Source organism: Siniperca chuatsi, linkage group LG1 (genome assembly GCF_020085105.1).
Source record: "Siniperca chuatsi isolate FFG_IHB_CAS linkage group LG1, ASM2008510v1, whole genome shotgun sequence".
Taxonomy (NCBI): domain Eukaryota; kingdom Metazoa; phylum Chordata; class Actinopteri; order Centrarchiformes; family Sinipercidae; genus Siniperca; species Siniperca chuatsi.
Genome location: NC_058042.1, coordinates 35,522,164 through 35,542,424, shown reverse-complemented (window position 1 = coordinate 35,542,424; position 20,261 = coordinate 35,522,164). Strand labels below are relative to the sequence as shown.

General features: G+C 40.5%; 1 protein-coding gene across 5 annotated transcripts in view; it reads right to left on the bottom strand.

Moving 5' to 3' along the window:
• The window catches only part of LOC122873908 (cell migration-inducing and hyaluronan-binding protein-like), a 214,188-nt gene that overhangs the window by 68,898 nt on the left and 125,029 nt on the right, over positions 1-20,261 (bottom strand). For all 5 annotated transcript variants that reach the window (XM_044191249.1, XM_044191278.1, XM_044191259.1 and 2 more), the window contains 2 exons: positions 19,417-19,564; positions 13,158-13,349 (listed from right to left, as the gene is read on the bottom strand). In XM_044191249.1, coding sequence (XP_044047184.1) covers positions 13,158-13,349; positions 19,417-19,564 — 340 coding nt within the window. The remainder of the gene's footprint in view (positions 1-13,157; positions 13,350-19,416; positions 19,565-20,261) is intronic.

Below are 20,261 nucleotides of genomic sequence, written 5' to 3'. Positions count from 1 at the left end.
TTAATCTGTTCAGGCAGATATAAATGTCATAGTTTAACAGGGATTTCATTCCAAATCACTATAGGCTATATCTAAAGGAGGAACATATTCAACATATTCACTCTGTATTCAATAAATAAAAATGATCTCATCCTGAAAAAACAGCAAAAATGGTAATAAATTAAAATTGAATTCCTTAAAGTTTCAGACCTTGTTGAATTGGCGATGCCTGAGGTAACTGGTGGTAACAGCAAGTGCAGTTTATAGCACAGGTCTGTTCAAAATGAAACATTTATCGACTACTGGGGGCAGCAAATACGCCTTGAGCAGCTACTCTGTCAGGAATACCACAGAAGAAGAACAACTGGTTTGTGTCTGTTTATAGCACAGCCAAACAAACTGTGAGCTGAGAGGATTCGCTGCCTGATGTTGTTTTAATAGAATTGTAAAATAGTACTAGCAGCCACTGATTCCAAAATTAATCTTTCATATTGAAATGAACCTTGGAACATGTAGTTAAAGAAAAACGACAGTTGATTTCAACTTGGGTGTTATTTTCGAAGCTCCGGCCATTGATTGTATCAGTTGTGATAACATGGAACTCACCAAAGTAATTGTTTCCAGCCTGTCTGATAGTCTCACTGCTCATGTTTCTTGAGCCATCTAACTATAAAGCAGGAAATCTCTGTCTGTCTGTCCTTCACATATCTCGAGGGCCGTTCCTCCGATCAACTTCACACTTAGTGGGTGTATTGCTGGGGACCCGAGGGAGTGCAGTGGTGACTTTTGTGCAATTTGAACGCCTGACATGTTTTAATAAACTTTAAATAAACAGCAAGCTGCTCAGCTCTGTGTCTGAGCGCACAGCAACAGGGCAGGGCTTAGGGCTCTGCTGCATGCACACCGCCAGGGATCAGAGCTGAATAGTTAGTCAAAGATAAGTAAATAGACAGCAGAAACACATTTGGACCATAGACTGACACATTTAGCATTAATACTCACGTTTCCCAGTGTCTCCGTCATCAATTCAAATACGTGTTGAAATAATAGAAATAAACAACTGAAACCTTTTTCTTTCCGTCTGCGCATCTCTCAGCACCAACGGGAAGCAGCAAACCGGGTAGATACCTTGGTAACGGCCAAAAAACTCCTCAAATACCATCAGACATACTTTGGTAATGGCTGAAAAAACTCCTCAAATACTGTCACACACATGATAGATGGTTAAGATGAATTAACAGTGTATTGAGTCTGTGTTTAATTCAGCGTGCATCTGATCCACCAACCAGCAGTTAATTTAGTGAGAAATCTTGATTTTCCTCTCATTCCCACGGCTTCCCCTACTAAAACAAAGCTCGGAAAAGGCTGGTAAGTTGTTGAGGTGACAAAATCCAAAATGTAAAGTTTGAACGGAAATAGTTTATCTTTATGGATTTTATTGATGCCTAATTGACAAGAAGACTGTTGACAAAGGAAGCCTTTTATCTTGTGTTTCTAGAGGTATGTGTTTTTGCGGAAACGTAAGGAATTGTTAATGTCATATTTCTTAAAGGTAGAGCAGGGAGTTTAATTCAAACTGCTAATACTGTATGTTTTTTAATGTTTTGTCACCACTACAGAAACACTAGGTAACTGCTAAAGTATGATAAGGTTGTCTGACATTGACTGCAGTTAGTTATTGATTAATGGTTTATAGTCTAATATGTGTTTGTATTAATTACTGATGGTGGCTGATCAGGCTAATTATCAGCTAATTGTACTCATTTTCTAATGGCTGTATGTGTCCGTGTTTTTAAACAACTTTCCTAATTAAACATGATTTGCTTCATTTAGTGTACAGTTTTAATAAACTCAGTAATGTTTTTCAATAGCATAGGGCCTAACTGGAAATGGATAAATGACGTGCGTAAAAGTCAAATAACGAAAACAAATAGTGAAAATATTGAGTGTTCATTAAATCCTCAAGTCTCTGCGTAACCAAATAAGTGGTTTCTGATTTTTTGTACTCCATAATAATAAACTGCGATCAGAACTGTACGGGGCTCAGAGAAAAGTTTTTCTGCCGTGTGATCTAAGAGAAAAGTAGACACAGCTTCCAGGCTACTTCCCATGGGCAGTTCAAAACCAGTATGTTTCTTATGCACAAATCTTTTCAATTAAATTTTATTTATATAGCGCCAAGTCATAGCAGAAGTTATCGCATTACACTTTTCCTATAGAGCAGGTCTAGACCATACTCTTTACAATATTATTTACAGAGACCCTATAAATCCCACCATGGGCAAGCACTTGGCGACAGTGGCAAGAAAAAAAACTTCTTTTTAACAGGCAGAAACCTTGGGCAGAACCAGACTCAATGGTGGGCGGCCATCCACCGCTGCCATGTTAGGTTTTGAGAGAGAGAGAGACAGAGAGAGAGAGAAACGTTGGGTGAGGGATAGGAAGTACAATGTAAATTCCACCAAGAATTTTAAAATAATAATAATGATGTAATGGTAGAGGTAATATTAATATTAATAAAGTAATGATAATAGGAATGATAGTCATAGGAATAATAACGACAATAATAGTAACAAAGCCAGTAACAATTGTAGTAGCAGTTGGGGGCAGCAGGTGGCCCACAACTACAGATCCAGACTCTGCAGCTCCGGAGGTAGAAAGCTAAAAGTGACAGAAGGAGAGAGACGAGAAAGCACAGAACTATGGGAGAGAGAAGATGTCAAGTTAGTAACATGCAGTAATGGGATAAAAATGCATACAGATGGAGAGGAGGAGAGAGGAAAGATGTGCATCATGGGAAGTCTCCCGGACGTCTAGGCTTATAGCAGCATAACTAAGGGATGGTTCAGGACTCACCTAAGCCAACCCTAACTATAAGCTTTATCAAAGAGGAAAGTCTTAAGCCTGCTCTTAAATGTGGAGATGGTGTCTGCCCCCCGAACCCAAACTGGAACCTGATTCCACAGGAGAGGCGCATGTTAACTGAAGGCTGTGGCCTTTTAGAGACTCTAGGAACCACAAGTAACCCTGCATTCTGGGAGCGCAGTGTTCTAGTGGGGTAATAAGGTATTATGAGCTCTTTAAGATATGATGTGTGCCTGACCATTAAGAGCTTTGTAGGTGAGGAGAAGTATTTTAAATTCTATTCTGGATTTTACAGGAAGCCAGTTCAGAGAAGCTAATATTGGAGAGATATGATCTCTTTTCCTAGTTCTTGTCAGTACATGTGCCACAGCATTCTGGATCAAATGGAAAGTTTTGAGGGACTTATTCGGACAGCCTGATAATAAGGAATTGCAATATTCCAGCCTAGAAGTAACAATTGCATGGACTAGTTTTTCGGCATCATTTTTAGACAGGATGTGCCTGATTTTTGCAATGTTACGTAGGTGAAAGAAGGCAGTCTGTTTCATGTGGCAGTTAAAGGATAAATCCTGATCAAAGATAACTCCGAGGTTCCTTGCGGTGGTGCTGGAGGCCAGGGCAATGCCATCTATGGCAACTATTTCTTTAGATAATGTGTCTTGGAGGTGTTTGGGGCCAAGTACAATAACTTCAGTTTTACAGAGTTAAACATCAGAAAATTGCAGGTCATCCAGGTTTTTATGTCCTTAAGGCATGCTTGAAGTTTAGCTAATTGGTTAGTTTCATCTGGCTTGATCAATAGATATAATTGGGTATCATCCACATAACAATGAAAGCTTATGGAAAGTTTCCTAATATTATTGCCTAAATGAAGCATATATAAGGTGAATAGCATTGGTCCAAGCACAGAACCTTGTGGAACTCCGTGACTAACTTTGGCGTGCACGGAGGACTCCCCTTTAACAAAAACATGTACAAACTGAGATCGATCTGATAGATACAGTTGGCTGAAACCCCTGGATTAAGAGTGGGCTTTTTAAAAAGAGATTTAATTACAGCTACTTTAAAGGACTGTGGTACATAGTCTGTTAATGAAGACAGATTGATCGTATCCAGTAAAGAGGTGCTAACTAAGGGTAAAAAGTCTTTAAGCAGCCTAGTTGGAATGGGGTCTAAGAGACACATTGATGGCTTAGATGAATTAATCGTTGAATTTAGTTGAAAAAGGTCAATAGGAGCAAAGCAGTCAAAATATATATCAGCTTTTACAGTTGTTTCTAAGATTCCTGTGTTTGAAGATAAATCGGTACCAGTTGAGGGTAGGACGTGATTAATTTTTTTCCTAATTAAAAATTAAAATTGTATCATTAAAGAAGCTCGTGAAGTCGTTTCTACTGAGGGCTGTACGAATACATGGCTCAATAGAGCTGTGATTCTCTGTCAGTCTGGCTACAGTGCTGAAAAGTGTTATTTTTATTTTCCTCTATTAATGATGAGTAGTAGGCTGTTCTGGCATTACTGAGGGCTTTCCTAAATGTTTTAAGACTATCTTGCCAGACTAAATGAGATTCTTCTAGGTTGTTGGAACACCATTTCCTTTCAAGTTTTCGCAATGTTTGCTTTAACTTGCGGGATTGCGGGTTATACCATGGACCTAACCTTCTTTGTTTTATTATCTTCTTTTTTAGAGGGGCGATAGAATAGAGTGTCGTTCACAGTGAGCCTGTAGCACTATAATTTGAACAAATATAGGGGGGTATGAGTAAGTGTCAGTGGATGGCCCCTGCCTTGTTGATGAGGCCAGCTGCTGTCAGGAAGAAACTGTTTTTGTGGCATGAGGTTTTGGCCCTGACCCCTCCCGGTCAGCCACAATCTTCCCTGCATGCCTCATGGTCCTGGAGGCATACTGGGACTGAGACTGGGGGGTCACACAGAGTGATGGGGGCGGGTGAGGCTGGGTTCTTCCTGTAATGCACAACCATCTCCACTGGTTTGAAAGCATTGAGCTCCAGGTTGTTCTGACTGTACCTGGTCAATCTCCCACCTGTAGGCAGACTCATCCCCATCAGAGATGAGCCCAATGAGGGTGGTGTCATCCGCGAACTTCAGGAGCTTGACGGACTGGTGACTGGAGATGTAGATGTTGGTGTACAGGGAGAAGAGCAGAGGGTAAATAACGCAGCTTTGAGGGGAACCAGTGCAGAAGGTCTGGGACTCAGAGACAGGTTTCCCCAACCTCACATGCTGTCTACTGTCAGACAGGAAGTCTGTGATCCACCTGCAGGTGGAGTCAGGCACACTCAGCTGGGAGAGCTTTTCTTGCAGCAGAGCCGCAATGATGGTATTAAAAGCAGAGCTGAAGTCCCCAACATGATCCTGGCATAGGTTCCTGTAGCCCCATGTTTACTGCATCGTCTACAGACCTGTAGGCTCTGTAGGGAAACTGCAAGGGGTCCAGGAGTGGGTTTGTGATGGATTTGAGGTGTGACAGCACAAGCCGCTCAAAAGACTTCATTATCACAGAGGGTGACAGGTCTGTAGTCGTTAAGTCTTGTGGACCTTGGTTTTTTGGGGGGACAGGGATAGAGGTTTTGAAACAGGCTGGCACATGGCATTTCTCCAGTGAGGTGTTGAAGATGTCTGCGAACACTGGAGACAGCTGATCAGCACAGTCCTTCTGGGTGGATGGAGAGACAGAGCCCAGCTGCTTTGCTGGGGTTCTGCCTCCTGAACAGTCTGTTGACATCCTTTTCCAGGATGGAGAGAGTCATTGTTGCAGTAGGGGAGGGGGAGGCCTCTGGGGTGAGCAGTTATGGAGAGGCCCAGGCCCCTGCTGAGGTGGGGGAGGTGGAGCTGGTGGGCTGGAGCTGGTGGATGGAGTCACAGGGGATGGTGTCAGGACTGTCCCAATGTCTCTCAAAGCTACAGTAGAACACATTCAGTTGGTTGGCCAGGCACAAGTCATCAATGAAGTGAGGGGCTTTAGGTTTGTATTTGGTGATCTGCCTGAGCCCCCTCCAGACACAAGCAGAGTGATTGGCTGAGAACCGGTGTTGTAGTCGTTTAGCTTCTCTCACCACCTTGCTAAACCTGTACTTTGACTCTCTAAACCTGTCCCTGTCTTGACTCCTGAATGCTTCTTCCTTTTTCAACCTTAGCTGTCTGAGTTTAGCTGTGAACCAGGATTTGTCATAGTTATAACGCACCCTGGTGTGTAATGGTACCTCACACACAGAGGTGCTGCCTCTGTGTTTTGGTGTGTTGTTTTGTCTTGTTTGTAAATTCAGTTTTCTGCTGTGATACCCGGAGCTCTTTCACCAGAGAAGAGCTCATAAACATCAGGGGAACAACTCCAGCAGACTTATTTCCATCTTTTCTGCTGTCATCAGTGGAATTATTGGACATTTGTCTGTCCTTCGCATATCTTGAGAACAGTTGATCCGATCGACTTCACACTTGGCGCGTGTATTTCTGGGGACCCGAGGGAGTGCAGTGTTGAGTGCGAGCTCTTGAGATCCATGGGACATATTTATTAGTAATTTATTAGTACACACTGTGAACTGTATTGAGAGGGGGCCCCTATTAACGGTTACACCACCGAACAGCATGCTGGGTACAGCTCACTCTCTGTCGCCTACCATTGACTGTATACAGTAGATTCAGGTGAAGGAAGAGTGGGTATAGCTCGCTCTCTGTTGCTTGCTACCATTGACTGCATACAGTACATTCACGAACAGAGGAAGAAAGAGAGACCGGAGATCAAAGTTTGCCATTGTGTTTTGCTATATTCGAACATTTCAATTAGCTGTGTAAATTTTCAGAAAGAATGCTTTTGTTTCTGGAAATAACCTGCTCCAAAATAGTAATAGCCTCTAATAATAATAATTCCTAAAATTGTAATCAGCTAAAACTGTTTCAATAATGAATATATGAACTACCAACTTGTGTGTACACCTTGCAACTAACTTTGCTATCAATCCTGCCTACCAAGAGTGATAAAAGTAAATACAGGCATTGGTTTCAACAATTTCAACTAACAAACAAATAATATGTGAATGCTGTAATTTACTAACACGATAATATAACAGATTAAACTGGTCATCTGACAAACACATAAATATTGTAAATAACTAACAAAACATTATTAGATTGTACTACATTACAATACCATAAATATCAGAGTCAAAATAAATTAAAAAATGTTTCCAAAGCAACAGATTCTCTAAAAATAGCGTGACATTGACCACAAACTACATGTAATGCAGGTTTTGCTTTTCCTAACATTTTAGACACAAAAAGCAAAAGACACTGGTGATGGACACTCAGCTTACTAAGATAAGGTTCAACTCCCTGCGGTGTCCTGCTTTATTTTTGTGGCTAATTCCACAGTTAGAGCTATGAAAATAAAACCTGAATTGTAATAAACCATGGTTTTCCTTTAACTCCTTCAGTTATGTACACAGGCTTGTACTTGGAATTTTTATCAAAGAAACCAGATATTTACTATAATGCAGTTGTTCATCTTTTGTATTGATGATTCAATCACAAGGGGCAAAGCGATCAAGGACAGACATGCTAAGTGAGGAAAAAAGTGAGTTACAATAGTCGATACGAGATGAGATAAAGGCATGTACAAACATCTCTAATTAAGCAGTTGATACTACAGATCTCAGTTTAATAATTTATTAAGTGGAAAAAACTAAATCTGGTCAGTTGTTTAACATGGGTGTCGAACGATGAGGATTGATCAAAGATTACCCCTAAATTATGCAGGTTGGAGTGGGCAACAGAAGACCAATACTCTGCATAAGCGTGGGGGCAACTTTTTCTGGAGCAACAACCAGAACCTCTGTCTTATCAGCATCTGACAAACCTGAAGTCATTTTACTTGGCCCTTAACACCTTCAAGACACATTATCTAAAGACATAGTTGCTCTAGATGGCATGGCCCTGGCCTCCAGCACCACCATAAGGAACCTCAGAGTTATCTTTGATCAGGATTTATCCTTTAACATCCACATGAAACAAACTTCAAGGATTGCCTTCTTTTACCTAATTCCTTATTATCAGGCTGCCCGAATAAGTTCCTTAAGGCTCTCCATTTGATCCAGAATGCTGCAGCACGTGTACTCACAAGAACTAGGAAAAGAGATCATATTTCTCCAATATTAGCTTCTCTGCACTGGCTCCATGTAAAATCCAGAATGGAATTTAAATCCTTCTCCTCACCTACAAAGCTCTTATTGGTCAGGCACCATCATATCTTAAAGAGTTCATAATACCTTATTAACCCATTAGAATACTGCGCTCCCAGAATGCAGGGTTACTTGTGGTTCCTAGAGTCTCCAAAAGTAGAATGGGAGCCAGAGCCTTCAGTTATCAAGCTCCTCTCCTGTGGAATCAGGTTCCAGTTTGGGTTCGGGAGACAGACACCATCTCCACATTTAAGAGTAGGCTTAAGACTTTTCCTCTTTGATAAAGCTTATAGTTAGGGCTGGCTTTGGTGAGTCCTGAACCATCCCTTAGTTATGCTGCTATAGGCCTAGACTGCCAGGAGACTTCCCATGATGCACTGTGCTCTTCTCTTATCCTCTCCCTCTGTATGCATTCTGATCCCATTAATGCATGTTACTAACTCAACATAGTTTTGTGCTTTCTCGTCTTTCTTTTGTCTCCTCTCGCTTTCAGCAGGTATTTCTGCCTCAGGCGCTGTAGAGTTTGTAGAGTGGAGACGCTGTCACCTACTGCCCCCATGTTACTGCTCGACACCCACTGCTATAATTATTATTATTATTAGTCTTATTATTACAATTATTATTATTACAATTATATTATTATTATTATTATTATTATTATTATTTCTATTAATATTATTACCACTACCATTACCATTTCTATTATTTTGAATCTCTACGTAGAATTTACATTGTGCTACTGTATGTTCTCTTTCTCCAGCTCTCTGTCTCTCTTAATTCAATTCAGTGGGCTTTAATGGCATGGGAAACAGACATTAACATTGCCAAAGCAAGTGTGAAATAAAAACATATACATAAATAGAAGAAATGTGCTATTTAAATATATACAGATAAGTGAGATAATAATAATAATAATAATAATAATAATAATAATAATAAATGTAGACTTGCAGTTAAAATATACAAATATGTGAAAACTATATAAACTGCAAAAAAAAAGTATGTGTGTGTGTGTGTGTGTGTCAAACAGTGACCACATATTCTGTTTTCTTTTGGTTGCCAGAATTTTTTGTGTCTTCCTTTTTTCGATTGCCAGTTTGTGGTCACTGAGCCTGTACTTGGTCAGGATCTGTCTCTGCTTTCTGTCTCTGACAGCAGAGAGATATTCTGTCAATTTATAATCTCTTTTTTGGGCCAGATAACATTCTGATCTACTGTGGAATTTAGTTTCTACTTTCCAATGTTCCAGATAGGTTTCTTTACATTGCCTTATAATTTGGTTTCCTCTGATTGGTGTTTGGAAAGCAGTGTTGCTGTGAGACTGGTCAGAGTGTGTCTGAAAGGGGGGTAGTTAGTGTCAGCACCAACTGACAAAGGGGACTCTTTTCTGGGCTCAGCTCTTGGGTTTACAGGGCTTTGGAATGGAGGGTGTCTAGGGGGCTGGATTTAAGGTATACATTTTAGTGCTATCTTTTGAATGTTAATTATCAGTGGGTATCTGCCTAATTCTGCTCTACATGCATTTATTTGTTGGTGTTTTTCTGTGTACATGTAAAATGTAGCTGCAGAATTCTGCATGTAATGATTCTGTTGAATGTTTGTCCAAACGGATATACCTATGATGACTGAGTGGACCCCATACTTCACTACCATACAGCACAATGGGCTGAATGACACTATCAAATATTTTAAGCCAAATTTTAATTGGAATTTGGAAATTCTAAAATTTTCTCTTAATTGTCTGTCTGCCCCCCCAACCCAACCGGTCAAGGCAGATGGCCGCCCACCCTGAGTCTGATTCTGCTCGAAGTTTCTTTGCCACTGTCGCCAAGTGCTTTCTCATGGTGGGAACTGAATTAGCGCTATATAAATGAAATTAAATTTAATTGAAACTCTGCCTAACTGTGTTAAAGGTTACCAGAATGCATTGCCATTTTAAGAAATTTAAATGAGACACAGTTTTACCTTTCTGTGTGACTGATGTATTTCCACTACTTGTGTTATGTGTTTGGACTTTTTTCATTAGTCCAATTTGTTTCTTGTTCTGTCACCTTTTGCTTTTAACCTTGTGGAACACTTTGCGCAAAAGTGGTTTGTGTTTTAAGTGCTATAAAAGTTGACTTTACGTAGCTTGCCATTTCAATGTTGAATGAAATTCCTTCACATCAAGTTAAAAAAATGTGTTTGTGAATATTGTTGCCTGGGATTTCTTAAAGATTTTGTTACAGCCTCAACAAGTGGCCTAAAATGTCCTAGCTCACAGTTGTGGTCAACTGTGGTGAGACTTTAACAGTGGAGGCAGTGCACACAACCAACCGACTGACTAACATTACCATCTTTAGAGAGGTGTTAAAATATTTCTTTTCATATTTCACATGAAGATATCTACACAATTTTATTGAATGTGTTTACATGGCTTAACTTGCTTTTTTGCCTCTGTTTTTTCTTTTTTTAATCCACCCATTCAGATAGACAGGGAATTGAACTGCTAAGGCAGGAAGTGTTAAGGTACTTTTAAACAGCGCAGCAGTAGCCGCCATCCATTAATTTGAAATTAATTAATTTCAGATACATTGTTATGTTTTACTTCATATTCACCTAGTTTTTAAATCTCTTTTAAAATAACATTTTCAAACTAAACAAAATAAATTCATGGATGATGAGGAGCAGATGAAGACAGCATTCTCTTTACAGTAGACATTGAGCTGCCACAACCTGACATCCTATCTATTCAGATGAGGGGGATTCCTCAGCCTCTGTACTCACTCACACTCTCACCTCTCTCTCTTACACCTGTACACACTCTTGTTACAGAGCAGACACTAACAGACTTTTCATTGTCAGTCATGCCGTGCTGCACTGTGGCATCCTCCATTATGACTCTTCTCTAATTGCACTTTATATAAAAATAGAGCTGAAAATAGTGATTATTTCATTACTGATTAATCTGTCAATTATTTTTCCAATTAATCATTTTTTTCTATAGAATGTCAGAAAATTGTGAAAATTACCCAAACCCGAGAGGTTTTGTCTGACCAACAGTGTAAAAGTCAAAGATATTCAGTTCACAGTCTGTAAAACAGAGAAAAGCAGCAAATCCCCACATTTGAAAAGACAGAACCAGTGAATGTTTGGTAGTTGTGCTTGATAAATGACGAGTAATCAATTGTCAGAATTGCTGATGATTGTTTTGATGATTGACTAATCAATTCATCACCTTAATTGTTTTAACACTAAATTATCCAGTTCCAGCCATTATTTTTGTGCTTAATCATCATAATTTTCATTATACCACACCCAGTACTGATAATATTTATGACTTTTTTCATATATTTACATTTGGATTAGAGTCTGCCTTAAATTTCCAAGATATTCACAGTAAATAATACATTAACCACATAACACCCCCTAAAACCACAAATTGTTGTTATTTCTGTTTGTGTATGGATTAAACAAACAAGATAAAACATGTTAATTTGTGATCTTTAGAGGTGTATCTAAGATATATCTTTTTGTAACTTTGGACAGAGCCAGGTTAGCTATTTCCCGCTGCTTCCAGTCTTTGTTAAACTAGACAAAGCATGTGTTCCTCTTATTCCTTTGAAAATGTGTGCCTTCTATCACAGAAAAAAAAAGGTCTCGTCTAAAATATTTCCATTCCCCACATTTCTTTTTATTAGAATATAAAGTCAGTGATAGGTTTCCCCTGACGGTCTTACTATTGTTTTAGAGGCTGCAATTCTGATAAAATTGGAAAACACTACTGTTAGGTTAAATCCTAAAACCATAACCTATAACTATATTATAATGCATATAAATATTGGCCTTTAAAAACCTACATTATTCTTTGTAATCTAACATGAAAATGTTGAATGGGTGTCACGCAGGGAAACAGGGAACACAAGGAAATAGGCAGATTTTGCGGCAGAGCAGAGGCAGTTTAGTCATTTATTATAAGGAAAGGCTTACACGGAAAGTCAGGCAGGCAGAGGTCCAAATCGGGAAGGCAGTCCAAGACAGGCAAACAAATCTGTCAAGGAGCAGGCAAGGTACAAAATCCAAAAATCCATGCAAGGTAAAAAAGGAAGAGAAGAAAAGTCCAACCTGAACATATGGGAAACCACGTGTAAAGTACAAATGCGAATGATGAACTGGCTTTGTGTGTAAGCCTTTCCTTATAATAAATTACTAAACTGCCTCAAGGTCTGCCTTTGGGTCCTATTCCTTTGGGTCCTATTCCCTTGTGTTTCCTGTTTCCCTGCGTGACACCCACACAACAATGCAAACTGACCCTGAACAAAGGGAAAAACTCGGACTAAATACACTTAGGTAGGGGAGACAACGAGACACAGGTGCTATTAATTACGGCGGGGCAAACAATCAAAACTGGAGGGAAAAGCAAACAAAGACAGGAAGTAACACAACAAGACACACGAGGAAAGGAGACCAAAACCTATGACAGAAAACTTGTAATCAATGAATAGGACAGCAGCAGGGGTGTTACTTTTGTTAGTTTTGCCATGGTAATACCATTTTAAGTGTTCAAATATAGTCACACTATAGAAATCATACAAAGAACACTGGACATGATCCAGCATCACACTAAAATTAAATTCATATTCTAGCAAGTTTAATCAGAACCGTAAACCTATTTTGAGTGCAAAAACCCTTACTGGTATTAAAGCCAAATGCCGAAAATCAACATCAGTCTACTAGTTTCTAGCTGTAGTAAGGAACAATGCACATTCACAAGTTTTGACTATCCCACCGCCTAGAAATGATGTAATTTTTTTTTTTAAATGTGCAGTATTCCCTTTAAACTAAACCACATTCCAGTTCCATGAATCAACATTTAGTTACATTGTTGTGGGGGTAGTGGGAGCCTAATGGGCTTATGACCCACTTTTCAAGTCAATGGTCACTTCAAAACCTAGTACAGGCAAGGAGAATATGAGTGGAGAAAGCAAGTTACACTCTCCCCTACAACAACAGCTACTGGCAAAAGACCTCTCAAACATGTGAAAGAACACTGTGGACCAGACTTTATGCCAATAGTTAAAAGGCTGGTTAGTCTCAGACATGGTATGGTAACATACTGTAGGTCACTGGTTCTCTCACCTTGGACCCTGACCTGGTTGGATGTGCAGGTAGGGCAGGGCAACAGGGTGAACTCTTCCGCCTGGTGCATGGAGTAGTCGGTACTGGCCACCACCACCCGATCCCCGGATCCCCAGCCCTCTGGTTGGTTGGCGAGTTCCAGGATGCTGCTGTTGGACAACATGACGATGGAAATGGAGGCCTGTGGACGAACTAAAGGGGGAGACTATGAGAGTTAGAGCTCACAGAATGCAGCAAAGCTGGCACACATACTGCTACATTAACACAGGCCTACACAGTCACACACAGCAACATTAGTCTACATTGGGAAGGTTGAACCCCATCCATGCCCATAGTGCTTGTGTACATATTTAAGTCCATGGCTCATTTCCAATGCAACACACTTTTTGTGTGGCAGAGCTACGCAATATGGTTTGACAGTATTTGTCAATATACTTTTTAAGCTTTTTGACGTAATAATTTTTGACTCACAGTATGTTATGTGTGAGCATAGCAGCACAACTTGAGTTTCCTGGCTGAACTGGATTGTAGGTTTTGCTCTATTTCAAAAAATAATTCTTACACCATCCTTTCATATCCCCATATTTCAAGGTGTTCTCAAAATAATGATACCACCAATATCTCAGGCTAGCTCCATTCATTGTACACAGAATGACAGTCATGTGGCAATCATGTGAGGTCACTTAGCTTCAGAGCTGCTGTACATTATGATTTTCTCATTTTTAAATAAGAATGCATATGTGTATGCCATTTCATCAGTCATTTATCTATCTGTCCATCTTCCACCACTTATCCGGGTGTGGGATGCGTTGGCAACAGGCTAAGCAAGGTGGCCCCAATGTCCTTTTCCCCATCCATGTCCTTCAGCCCCTGCTGGGGAATCCCAAGGCCTTCTCAGGCCAGATGGGATATATACATAATCCCTCCAGTTTGTTCCAGGTCTGTCCCCGGGTCTCCCCCCAGATGAAAGTGCTTGGAAAGCTTCTCTAGAGAGGCATCCAGGCAGAATCTTTATCAGATGCCCGAACCACCACATCTCATTCGAATGCCAAGGAGCAGTTGTTCTACCCTGTCCTTCAGAGTGAGCCCAGATACTATGCCAGGGAAGCTCATTTCACTGCTTGGATCCACAACGTCATACTTTCAGTTACTGCCCAAAGCTCATGACCATAGATAAGGGTTGGAAGAGAAAGACTGGCAAATCAAGAGGTGCACCTTCAAAGCCCAACAATTATATACAGTAGACCAGTGAATTAATAATAAGTCATAGAAATGAAAACTATTTTACATGGTGGTGTGCTGAGGATGAATTTAGTAGTCTCACAGCCCGAGGGAAGAAGCTGCTCTCTAGTCTGGTGGTACAACAGCGGATAATTCTGTATCTCTTTCCAGACAGCAGCAGGGTGAACAGGCTGTGCCTGGAGTGGGTACTGTCCTTTAGTATCCTTTGGGCTCTCCACAGGCACCTCACCTCACCAATATCACTGATGCTCGGTAGGTTGGTACCAATCATCTTCTGAGCGGTTTTAATCACCCGCTGCAGAGCCCTCCTGGGCCATGCACATTCCATGCCCGTCTGTGATGTTTCCACTCAGGATGCTTTCTATTGCTCCTCTGTGAAAGTTAATAAGAACTTGGCACGGGAATTTTGCCTTTTTTTTGCCATTTCTGAGCTTTCTTGACAAGAGTGTCTGACTGAACCATGTCAGGTTCTCTGTGATGCTGATTCCCTGGAACCTAAAACTATTCACCTGCTCCACCTCAGCTCCACTGATGTAAACAGGAGTGTGCCTTTGCCTCCTTTTTCCTAAAATCAACGATCACCTCCTTGGTTTTGCTGAAGTTGAGCAGTAGGTTTGTCTCTGTGCACCCACTTTGTAATCTGGCCGAAGATGATGGTATCATCTGCAAACTTCACAACAGAGTTGTCTCCATGTCAGGGGCTGCAATCATGGGTGTTCAGCAATGAACAGGAAGGGGCTGAGCATACAGCCCTGAGGAGCTCCAGTGTTGAGCACTAGAGTGGAGGAGGTGTGACCACCAATCTGAACTGTCTGTGGTCTGCTTGTAAGTCCAATATCCAATTACAGAGTGTGGCACTCAAGCCCAGAGTGCTATGTTTTCCAATCAGTTGTTCTCAGGGTGTGTGAAGACTGAGTCGAGGGCAGTGGTATGGCATCCTCTGTGGATCTGTTGGCTCTGAAAGCAAATTGGTGAGGGTTCAGGCTGGCTGGGATGTTGTTCTTTATGTGCTGGAGAACCAGTTTCTCAAAGCACTTCATCAGAATGGGGGTGAGAGCCACAGGGCAGTAGTCATTTAGACTAAACACTGCAGACTTTTTGGTACAGGGACAATGGTGGCTGTCTTGAAGCAGGTGGGAACAATCTAGTGTGACAGTGATATGTTGAAAATGTCAGTAATAACATCAACTAGCTGGTTGGCACATGTTCTTAGTACATGGCCCGGGGTGTTATCAGGCCCAGCAGCTTTACTCATATTCACTCTCAGTAGGATTCTTCTCACATCAGCTGTGGATACTGACAATGGCTGGTCTTCTGGAGGCAGAGCAGACTTTACAGCTGACTTTTTGTTGGGGAGATCAAAACAAGCATAAAATGTATTTAGCTCATCTGGTAACGTGGCCTCACACATGATGGGGGCACTCCTGCTTTTGTACCCTGTGATGTTTTTGATCGCTTGCCACATATGTTTGGTGTAGTTGGTGTTGAGGTCTCTCTGCAGTCTGTCCTGATGTCTGAGCTTCGCCTCCTTGATGCCAGCTTTCAGCCTTGCTCTGGTTGGTGTTGCATGCTTCCGTGTCTCCTGACCGAAAAGCAGCTTATCCTCCCTTGACAGAAAGAAAGACTCTGACATACTAGAATTCCTCCACTTGCACCACCCGACTTGGAGGTGCTGACCCCTCATCCCTGCCGCTTGACCCTTGGCTACAAACAATCCCAGTGTACGTTGGAAGTACAGGTCAATAAAGCCAGAAGAACCATATGTCATCAGCAAAAAGCAGAGATGCAATCCTGAGGTTACCATATCAGATACTTCCTGCCCCCCAGCTGTGCCAAGAGACTCTGTCCTTGAAATTAACAAACAGAGCCCTTGCAGAGCACAACACACACAGAGAATGAACAACAAGCACCAGATGGCTCATAGCAATGGCCCCGGTACCCTGTATTTCTAACTGTGCTTACATTCCTTCATTTACTTTGTGATACGAAAAACATTGGGCTACATGTTTTCTTATAACATAATGTTATTTCGAATGGTTTCATTACTGAATAGGAAACTACCGCTATGCAATTACTTTTTGTATGTTCATTCATTCACACAGAGCGGTGATCACGATGAAGATAAAGTCTGCAGTGTAATGGCTTCGCTAGATGTGTGCAAGCTCCTTAAAGATGGCACTCCTCAATATCAGATCCCTCACTAATGAAACTGGTAGCAAAGAACTGATTGAATCTTCGCCATCTAATTTTTCATTTTCACATTGTAGCAGCTATTTTTTCAGATATTTCATCATGTAAAAATGTCTCATTTGGTTCTTTCTCTACTTTTGAGTATTTAGGTCTGGTAACCAGATCTGTATATCCCTGTGTAGTGCTCACAGTTCGTCACCTTCTGAGGCTTAAAAAAGGTCTTTTATCTGAATTTGGTGAGCCTTTATCAAAAATTACTGTTGAATATGACTCAATCCTTATCTCTGGTGATTTTAACATTCATATTGATAACACCACAGACCATTTTGCTAACCAGTTTACTTCTCATCCTTTGAGTTCATACAGCACACTGCCGGGCCTAGTCATAATCAGGGTCACGCTCTTGACCTGATTAATTCTAAAGGCCTTGATATAACCCCAAAATGCACTCTAGATGTTGGGATCACTTTTGTATTTTTTTACAGTGTTGTTTGGATGACCAAACATGTGCCTGGTTTAAAATTAGTCAAAATATGCTCCATTTGTGCAGACACATCTGACAGGTTTATTGCTAGATTTACTAACTCTATTAGGTGTTCTGGGTCACATTCTGATTTTAATTTGTCTTCCTTGTGTTTGTGCAATAATTTTAACTTTTCTGTGATGAAAATTATGGATGTAATTGCACCTATAAAAACTGCTAATTTCCGGTAAAGCAAAAGCACCTTGGAGGAATGTGGAAAGAGTGAATGCACTAAAAAGAACCTGCCGCCACTGAGCGCAAGTGGCGTAAAAAACAAATTACAGGTTGATTATAATATCTATATGGACCTGCTCAGTAAATATAACAAAGAAATGACATCTAGACAGCATTACGTTTCTAAAATTATTACTGAAAAAGTAAATAATTCTAAATTTCTGTTTAGCACATTTGATAAACTGGTTAATCCTCCAAGACCAATAACTGCTGAGCTTCACTCTTCAGAGAAATGTAATGAATTTGACTCATTTTTTAAATACGAAATTTTCAATATTCTGAATAATATTGTGGCTTCCTCTGCTGGTGGGTGTGATCACTCTTTTTCCACTCAGTGCCATGTTAAACATAGTGAACTACAAGAAGTGGTGAAGCAGTTAAGTTCTGCAACATGTGCACTTGACCTAATGCCTATTAAGTTGTTGAACGTTGAAGAATGTTTTCAGCTGTTTGGTTGATGATGTCCTTGATATTGTTAATGCCTCCCTACTCTCTGGAATCTTCCCCACATGTCTAATACATGCTAGTGTTACACTACTGTTGAAAAAAAGTAATCTTGATCCATTTGTTTTTGAGAACTACAGACCAAAATTCTTGAAAAGGTTGATTACCAACAATTCTATCATATAACAATTTATTTGATGTTTACCAATCTGGTTTTAGAGTTCACCACAGTACAGAAACTGCCCTGGTCAGAGTTGTTAATGATCTTAAAATTAGCTCAGACAACCATAAAGTTTCTATTCTTGTACTTCTTGACCTTAGTGCAGCCTTCGACAGTGTTGACCATTTAATTCTTCTTCAGCGCCTTGAACACTGTTTAGGCCTTAGAGGCACAGTTCTGAACTGGCTTATTCCTTATCTTACTTGAAGATCATTCTCTGTGTCTATTGGCAACTTTGAATTAGATGAAGTCAACATACCGTATGGAGTCCCACAAGGGTCAATTCTTGATCCACTGCTATTTAATTTGTATATGTTCACACTTGGGTCCATCATTCAGCAATACAACATTTCATATTACACATGTGCTGATGACACACAGTTATACATATCTGTTTCTGCCAACTACCTTAACCCAGTGAATGACCTCATCGAGTGCATTACTGATATCAAGTATTGGATGGCCAAAAACATTTTACAACAAAAAGGGGACAAAACAGATATTAGTAGTAGATTAGTAGGTCCAAAGGCTTTGAGGCACCAGATTTACTCTTTGTATCTCCCCTGTCAGTAAAACCTTGTGAGCATGCCAAAAACGTAGGTGTGATTTTAGATGCTGATCTTAACTTCCAGAAGCACATATGTAATGTCTCTGAGACTGCCTTTTATCATCTTAGAAATAGGGTTCTAACACTTCATCATGACAGATATATCGCCTCAAAAAACACTGAACGGATCAGGAATTACCATAAAGTCTTGACGATTTGTCTTGATTGAATTCAATGTTCGGGCAACTTAATGAAAATGTAATTCGATATTTTTGAAGTTATAGTCTGTCCATGTTCATTTGTCAATTGTGCAAGAATTTGTTAATTAGAATAAATCTTGACCTGAAATCACATGTCTCAATTCAGAATAAAGGCAAACAAAGGTTTTCCTAGAATTAGTGGGTGAGTACATAACACATACACACACACACACACACACACACACACACACACACACATAGACACGCACGCAAAGACATAAAGACAGGCCCAGACAGAGGTCTGTGATGCCTGTCAACTCTGAGCTGGCTGTGTGACTGTGTTTTCCTGCAACATGATGTGGGCTCCATGCATTCCAACCATAGCAGCCTGCCCAAACACAACACACTCTCTGGAGCACAACCAGTGCTGAGTGTTTGTGTCTGTATATTTACAGACATTGATCAGCTTAAGCTCTCTATCCATGCTATACTTGTGACAGCCATTAATCCCTGTTGAATAGTAACATAGTGTACCAAGAGTATCAAGGTGTGCATTTTCCTATTTTTCATAGCATAAAAGTGGAAATTTCATGCAGATACTCATACACATACCGTACTCACAAACATACACAGACACTGACAGTAAGTGATGAATGTACCCAGTTTTCCACAGAGGAAGCGGACCCTGTAGTTGTGACAGAGGCCATGAGCCTGGTCCTTATTGAGGCAGACAAAGCCATAGTCCTTGTCATTCTTGTGGATCACATCTCCTGTCTGGTTGCTTGGTATGCCATCATGGGTTTCAGCCTGGACAAGGGAAAGTTGAATGACAAAAATCAATGGAGGTTACTACTTGCAAAGACACTTTTTAAACATCAAAACATTATTGTCAAATTGTGTGACACACCAATGGTATTGTAGGTATTTCAAAATGTTGGGAAATACACTAGTCTATAGCTTGAGAGAGAGACAGAGATTCTGGCCACTTGGCATCAGGGCATCCCTTGTTTGCAGGCATCTAAAATTATGTGTTTTTGCATCAGACATCTGGTATGTGTCTAGTGTCTGGCTTTTGTTGGCAAACAGCACAAATGTCATAAAGGCCACCAGAACTGAGGCCTAGGGCTCAGTGTTCCATCATTCTGGACACAAGAACTAACTGTAGGTTAGGTCAGGTCAAAGTCCTGCACAGATTGGAACACCATAACACGAAGCTCAGTAATTTCCGCACAGCTGGCGCAGTATGCACCTTCGTTAATTATTTCAGTCTTCTGACAAGACACCTAGATTTAACGGCAATCAACTTTCTCTGCTTCTTTTTTTCTACAACATTTTGCCACACATTAAAATTGCTCTTTTACATAGGCTTTTTACATGGGAACTGTGAAAGCTTTAATGCTGCTTGCACTAAAAGTGCTCTTGTGCAATCCAGCAGATTTCCCTTCAGAACCGAGCTGGGTGGCATAAGGCATTGGAGAAGCCAGCAGAGGTTGCCATTTCTCCT